The sequence below is a fragment of the Manacus vitellinus genome, unplaced genomic scaffold (genome assembly GCF_001715985.3).
Source record: "Manacus vitellinus isolate BGI_N305 unplaced genomic scaffold, ASM171598v3 scaffold_16_pilon, whole genome shotgun sequence".
Classification (NCBI taxonomy): Eukaryota; Metazoa; Chordata; class Aves; order Passeriformes; family Pipridae; genus Manacus; species Manacus vitellinus.
In genome coordinates this window covers 14,197,462-14,205,413 of record NW_021939189.1, presented here as the reverse complement: position 1 = coordinate 14,205,413, position 7,952 = coordinate 14,197,462, and the positions used below count along the sequence as shown (strand labels likewise).

At 40.2% G+C, this 7,952-nt stretch overlaps 1 protein-coding gene across 4 annotated transcripts in view; it reads right to left on the bottom strand.

Annotated features, from left to right (window-relative positions):
• MYZAP (myocardial zonula adherens protein) overlaps positions 1-7,952 on the bottom strand; it is a 53,066-nt gene that overhangs the window by 6,622 nt on the left and 38,492 nt on the right. For 3 of the 4 annotated variants that reach the window (XM_018069812.2, XM_018069813.1, XM_018069814.1), the window contains exons 12-13: positions 7,722-7,822; positions 6,496-6,598 (exon numbers count right to left, since the gene is read on the bottom strand). In XM_018069812.2, coding sequence (XP_017925301.2) covers positions 6,496-6,598; positions 7,722-7,822 — 204 coding nt within the window. Of the gene's footprint in view, positions 1-6,495; positions 6,599-7,721; positions 7,823-7,952 lie in introns of those variants that run through there. The other variant, XM_029958704.1, reaches the window with a different exon arrangement.

Below are 7,952 nucleotides of genomic sequence, written 5' to 3'. Positions count from 1 at the left end.
ATGGCAGCTGTAATACTTGCGGAGAAGCAGCTGAAAGGCTGTTTATTTGTTTTGGGACCAATTTGACATCTTTTAGCAATGTTTTTTGGCAGTAATTCTGCTTCTTACCTCTCAGAATTCCTTCAGGATTCTGATTTTTCCCCCTCCCCAACACCGATCTGGTATCTTTCTATCATAAGTTTTTTGACTTTGGCCAATATATATGACTTTAAAATCCAGGGATTTCATCTTTCCTTGCCTGTGTTGTGCTACATTTATTAGACATCATTTTAAATTTTTATTACTTTCCCTTTTGAAATATGAACCTTAGAATGGATATGTTCCAGACACATTTTTTAAAGTGAATAATTAGCACAGTTTTACCACAGTATTTGAAGGGTCACACGTGCCTGACGTGGTGCTCGTCCCGTATCAGTGCAGGCAGGTCCGGCTGCATGAAGCTCATCGCACATCCAGCAGTCACGGAGTCCTTACTGCACAAACGCAGCATCCCAGAAACAATTCCAGGTCAGCCTGGGTGTGACAGGCTGTGCAGAGCAGAGGCAGGATTTGTCCCTGAGCTCAGCATTCTTAGCGAACTCAAAAAGCTGCGAAGGCTGAAATGTCTCCCCTGTTGATGTTTCCATGGGTGAGAGCTGTGCTGTTTTCCATGTGTCTGAGCAGCCCTTAGCAGAATGACAATTCATGTTAAGGGCTCAAGGTTTACTTTTCAGAGGTCTGTTAAAGTGTTTACATGGCCTTTATTTTTTAACTTGTTCATGTATGATACAGAGACCAAACCCAGAAGCTCAGATTGTGGTATAACATTAACTCCAGACCTTCCGAACTGGCACAAGCGTCCTTAGGAAGCCACTCCATCCACAGCAGTGAGGTCACGGTGAGTGGGGGCTCCCAGGTGGCTGCTAGCAGCTTTTTTAAGTTGATCCCAGTGGAGGTTTCTCAACCTGAGCAATAGAGAACAGGCACATTTCTCAGAGGCTGTTAAGAGGGTTGTTTTACGAGCCGGACGAAGGCAGGCCCAGCCCAGAGGGACTGCAGGAGGAAGCACTCCGAAATGTCCGCCGGCCCTTTGTTTGCGCAGCTGGACGGCCCAGGGAAAGGCTGAGGGCCGGGGGAAAATGAGATTAATCAAGTAGGCAGCTACCCATGGAAAAAACACCACAACCAGGGTGAGAAAAGCTGCTCCGTGACGAGTTGAAGAGATCATTTCACTGCCTGGATCATCTCCTGTGGAAAATCCCTCAGGGAATTTTGCCTAAAAGTTCAGGGAAGAGGAAATCACTGAGTTTTTCACACCAGGAGATCCCCTGGTGTGAAAGGACACAAGTTAAAGGACACAAGTCCTTTGAATTGCTGCTTCTGTAATGCAGGGTTAAGTTATGCTATCTATTGAACATTTCTTGCAGAAGGAACGCTTGATCCTGCTTTTTAGCCTTTCTCCTCTGGAGATAGGAGAAAGTGGGAAGGCTGAGCATGGAAATCACTTCTGCCCACAGGAAAGTGGAAGTCTAGAAGGAACAATCTCATTAGACCACTGCTCTGCACTCACAAGATGTTCAGCTGCTTTATGACATGTACAGGAAAGTAATGCCAGTATTTACAATGGGTTTCAGCTTATGTGCTAAACTGCATAAACATAGGAAAAAATAGAGCAAAAACTGACTTAAGTGCTGGAAATCACAACTGATCCTTCTGTACCTCACATAGAATACCATTCACCAAGTCTGTATTGGTTCAAAGTCATTGCAAAGGAATACTGCTCATCTTTACAGCTAGGGAGTTTAAATTTTGAAACACTGTTTACAGTTCCAAAATGATGAACAAATAGCTGAAATTTGGAAGGTGCAGAAGCAAATATATTCTTGTTTATAAAGAGGTGGGCAGCATCTAAATACACTGTAATAGAGATGGTATCAATTTAGGAACAAATTTGAAGAAGGAAAAATGGATTTCTGCTTTTGCAGTCAAGGAGCAGAAGTATGGGGCACTTGTGGGACTGAGGAAAATTACCCTTAGGCATTGCTGCCCCTGGGGTGAAATACAGGTGTGCAGAAAAATCCTCACTGCTCCCACTCTGAACATGAGTAATCACATCCTACAGCAAGTTTGGTTTTAGGACTTTACTCTTTCTTCTACTGGGAGACTGACAGACTGTCATTATTTGCAGTGCACAGTCATGTTTTTATGGTTTCCCTCAGAGTGTTCTTGGCATGTTTGATTAGAGGATTTATTCTGTATCACTTAAATATTTGATCAGCATTCAGGTGAGCTAAATATGTAACAAAACTGGGGGTTTAATATTTTTTACATAGTAGGCTTTCCTACATTTTCTAACTCAGGACATTATCTTGAGCCGTTACTAGTTTTTGGTGAGTTGTTTTCTGTCACTAGATATCTAGAGTTAAATATAATTTATTCTGCAATAGCATGGCTGGAATTGCTAGGCAATTCAGTATTATTTCTACAAGAAAAGTTCAACTTTATAGAATGTTACTTCTTTTCATTAGGAAAAGAGGCAAAAGAGACTTTAGAACATAGATTTTGGGGGGGGGGGGGCATTACTTTCATGGTTTCTCTGCTCCTAGGTGGAAATATTAAGAGGCAGGAGGAGAGGAAACAAGCCCCACAGACAAAATAAACTACCCCCAAAATAGCAGGAAAAAATGGTGTACTTGGAATTTAATTATCTTTTATTTCATTTAGGAAAAAACCCCCTTTTTATCAGCATGATTCACCTTCATAATAATTCATTTTCTTTAAAAAACCCACAAATCCCTCCCTTAACACTATTTCTCTAGAAAAAGCCCCAAGCAATTTAAAAGCAGATCTATATATACTGACAGCTATCAACATACTGGTTTACACATGGGAAGCCACTGTCAGATCATTGTAGTGCCCACACACCACATGCCTTTACAGAATACTGTAACCTCACAAACCTTCACTCCTGCCTGTTTTCTCTTTAAACCATCAGGTAGGTCCCTTTTTCTTTTGAAAACGTTCACATACCTTGAGTAGTAGATGGCTGCTATCACCTTGTTTTCTTGTGTTCCTTCCATGTTGTAGTGTTTGAGGTAGGGCTGGAATGGCCTTAACTCAGGTCTCTTAAGCACATTTCTTCTTTTACACATGCAAATAGCCCCAGGTGCTGAACGGGAATGAAATGAAATGTAAGTGGAATGAAACTCTCAGCAGGTACATCTGCAGAGCAAGATTTCCTGTGCAGAATTACAGGCTTAATGCAGACTGAACTTACTTCTCATCTGTCCATGTCTAAAAGTCTTCAGATGTCAAAACAAGTATTTAAAGCTCTCTGAAAAGTATCCAACTCCTACAGTTCCAGGTCGTAGGTTCAGCACCGAGCACTGCTGATCTCCACAGGACTTTATGAGGTCCTGTTGGCAATCTGTACTGAATGCACATACCAAGGGAAGCATTACTTGAGCAAAAAACTTCACATTCTTCATCTGAGCACTGCAAACCTGCAACACTGTGACTGTAATGTTTGCATGACCTCTTATTTAATTGACATGCAGATTGCTTTATTGTGACAGTCTTAAAAAACAAATCTCTATTTCAGTGAGTGGATATCAACTGTAAATAAAGATGGGCCACAGCCATCCCACCCTCATCCTGCTGAAGCCTGCAGAGCATCATCCCAATGTATTCAGGTGTTTTCTGCAGGGTCTGAAGCTGCTGGGTTGGGGTTTTTTCACAAGAGCTGTGCTGCCCAGTTCTTGTTTATCCCGTGCAAGTCAATAGTTCTTTATTTCATGAAAGAATTCATCTACTTCTGTTACTTGGCTTTGAGAAGGAGTCTGTAGCCAGGGAGTGCCTTCCTGTTCTCAAGAGCCCATCTGCCAAAGGAAACACCGACAGGAACATCGAGGCTCCAGAGGAGCTGCTTTGCATCCACACGTGTTTTGAACAAAGTTGTGCAGAGTAACAGTTGGCAACGTTTTAAGGCAGGTTTCTTTCTAAATGATACAACAGAATAGCAAGTTTAAATACAGTATTTATTGCAATTTATCCTTTTCATGTCCTACATACAGGATGTATTAAAAGCATACAAGGTAATGCATTATTTATACAGCAGATATGAAAACTGTATCCCAAAATACTTTCCAGAGTATCTGGAATAAATCACAAAAGAATACTTATCATGGTACAAATGTAGTCATACAATTGACTTACATTTAGTGCACTTTCTGGGATCTTTCTATATGGCTTTTATTGCTGTTTACAGAAATTTTACTAGTTTCTAAAATTATAGTACTAATTAACCCAATCTCAAATCAACAAAATTTATACAGAAGTGTTACAGTCTTTTCAGTCAGATTTGTTATTATCTATGCTAATTTACATTGCTACCGATTTGACTAGAAAGCTCTATATTTTCATGTAACACAATCATATAAATATGGTTCCTCTCCTGTTCTTCAGAGTTAACAAATTTAGACCAGTAGTCCAATGAAATGATGGTCACCCAGTTCACTGCTCTTAAAATACATCATAGGCTTCAGTCCTTATTTGGTTTAGAAAAAATACTATATTTCATGGAACAGTCAAGACAGAATTTACACAGAAAACTTTTACAGTAAAAACTTAAGGCCCTGCTGCAGTCTTGGTAAAGTCTCGAGTAGATTATCATAATTTTGCAAGTCTCAGAATTAAAATAGCTTGTACTATTTTCAGAGGAGATCCTCTATCAAAACAGAATGAACCTCCTTTTGAAGTCTGTGTCAAAACAGCATTTTGATACATATCCTGTCCTCTCCTACCATTCACTGAGCACCTCACAGTTGTCAGGTTCTGTTTTCTGAATTCTGGCCAAAACCAGAAGGATAAAGGATTTTCACTTATTTAATCTTGTTATTCTCTTTTACAACAACATGCATTTCCTTTTATCTAAAAATATCACCTTCATCCATTTACCTTCAGTTTGAAGGTAACTTTTACAAACCCTGGTTCAGAATCACATTCCTGAAATACAGAGGGACTATTTGGGCACAAAAATGCTAAAAGACATTATGTAACAACCTAAAGCTCCATCCCTGGTGAACATTAATATACCAGTTGGGATTAGTTTTTAATGTCTTCCGCTTCCAAAACAGATACTGTCCAAATATTTGCTGTTACCAGCCACTAGATGGAGATACGATTCCACAGGCACAAATCTTATCCCTGACATTGCAGTTGAGTCACTACTCATCATCTTGTGGGTTCAGTATGAGGTCAATATTATTATTTTAAATACAACTTTAGTAAGTGTACTTGATTTGAATAGATAAGGACTGCATTTAAGAACTTGCATTAGCCTGGAGATAAAAGCAATCCCTTTGTGAAGCCCTGTGGCAAGGTGTGTACCTCCCAGGATTGGCTGAATGCAAGAACAATATTGACCATACAGAAAACAAAAGTTGTTCGTTTTCTGTAGTTACTGTAATTAAAAAAAAAAAAAATCCTTCATTCATGTTAACAGAACTACAATAAAATATTCATAATTCAAGTTCACTGAGACTGGGAGATCAAAACAAGATGTAAAGAAATCCCCTACATATTTAAACGAGTTCAGTACTAGATGCAGTCATTCCTGCTGCTACATGAAGCCAAGGATAAGATTTTAAGTGCTTTGGAAAAAAAAATACTCAAACCCCAAAATCCTGATTCAGGATTGCTGTTGCTGTAGGAATTGCAGGGACTGCTGCAGGTTGCAATAGGCAAAATTCTGTTTAATGAAAACTGCTTCCTCTAATGGAAAAGTAAATAAATAAGGTGTCAGGGGTTTTCCAACACAATTACTATTGAATGTACCACCAATGGCCACTCTGTCCCATGACTGAGGAAGTGCAAACCACTGCCTCAGTCCAACAAAGCAAATTGCATTATAATCAGCTCTATCGGTCACTATTTCGAGCAACAAACACAACATTCACCTTCATGTGTGGAGGGAAGAGCCCAGTTGCATCTCTCCCTCCCAGCAAAGAGTGCTGGGTACAAGGGAGCTGCCCCCAGGTGAAGAGAGCCCTCGACTGTGCCAGGTCTCTGACAGGTGTGATCTGCCCTCCCAGTTTGTAGGGGCACATGGGGAGCTTCCACACTAATGCCCTCTGCCAGCATCACTTCAGGTCATACTGACAACACAATAGATTAGAGCTTCATCACACAGACAGAATTATGATACAGTTGAAGAAAACAAAAACTGTACAGCTGTACAACTCCTTCCCTGCAGGCATTTGAAATGACACACTGCACTGGGCAGCTTCTGAAGAAGCAACATTTGCTGCTTCACTTACCCCGCTCCTTCCATATCCCCCTCACAGGCAACGCCAGTAGTAACTTCAGAGACAAAGTTACTAAAAAGCTGCTTTCAGGATAAATTTAGCAAGACTCCATGCTGCTGTTCTTCTCTATGAATTGATAACAATTTATCTAATCAAGCTGCAAAGGCGCAAGGTATCTGCTCCTATTTAGAAAGCACAGTGACTTGACTGCTCAAGATGTGCTGTTCTTTGTGCTGAATTCCAGCACTCTCTTGAACGGGGTGTACGTCCTCACCGGCCTCTGGCTCTCAGGAGATCTGTTCTCAGGACTTGGACTGTTGAGGAGACAAGAAAAACCTTAGAGATTTAATGTCAGAGTATCAGACAGCTGGGCTCAAAATGCCATGGCAATGAACTTGTGCCCTGTTTGGATACCAACAGGCTAAAATTAATTAGTGCATTTGATATGTTCCATATTTCTTTTCTATAATGCCACAAAGAATATTTGATAAAAACTGTGGCACATACTGGCACGTTGACATGCAGGCATTTGCTGGAGCTCATAGTGGAATGTCCAGCAGTAAAGTTACTAGGACTAAGGATCCTACAACAAAAAACACACAGCAATATAGTGTTTAAGAAGACAATTAAATGATCCTGCAACAAAAAAGACAGCAATATTACATTTAAGAAGATAATAAAAGGATTCTGCAACAAAAAAGACAGCAATGTTACATTTAAGAAGATAATTAATTGTGAAAAGTAATCCCATGAAATTTAAACTTTACAGAGGTACATTTTCACAGACATAAACCTTAAAAATAGAAAAAATGTCCGATAAGTAGGGGCTGTGCCTAGATATAGAGAGGCCACAGAGAAGACAACAAAGATAGGTCTTTGTTGACACCCTGAATGAAAACCACTGTTTTAAGGTTTCAAAACACATGCCATTAAATTATGCTTTGGGCCAAACTCTGAAATGAGTACATTTTCAAATTATCAAGGGAATTTTACTTCACTTGCCGATTTCATAACAGCTTGCTGGTTCCATGTGGTGATTTACACTCCTCCAATTAAATGATTCAACTTGCAGGGCAGTTAAGAACAGGTTTACTTGTTGGCACTTCAAGTAACATGCAGTGGTCCTGCTTAGCTTAGTGTTTTGTTTTCTGTTTGGCCCTTCCCTGTGGTGACTTTGGGGTGAAGATTCAAGTGCGAGTCCAGAGCCGTGTTCCCAGGGCTCGGTGCAACCCTGAGCACTGCCCGGGGCAGAGGAAGGGGAGGAGAAGGAAAGGCACAATTCCTGATCTTTCCAAAGCCAGGCTGCAGAGCCACTGGCCACCACAGAGCAGAAACAACATTCTGGTGCAGAAGTGGGAACGTTTGGGTTTACTAATACAGCACCAATAAGGGACATTATGGGGAATTTTCCTACGAGCAAGCCAGAAAAACAAATACCTGTATGGAAGGTCACATTCTACACCAGTATCTCTGGTTTCTATATTGGTCTTTGGTTGGTTTTCCATTAAGTAGTCCAGTTTATCTTGTAATTCTTTATTCTGGAAAACAGTAATTTTCATCCCAAGTTTATTTTATTTAAATTATGTTATGGAAACAAGGAAATAAAATTGCTCATTGCCTTCACCCCACAAGAAATAATGCAAAAGTATTGACTGAAAAAATAAAGGA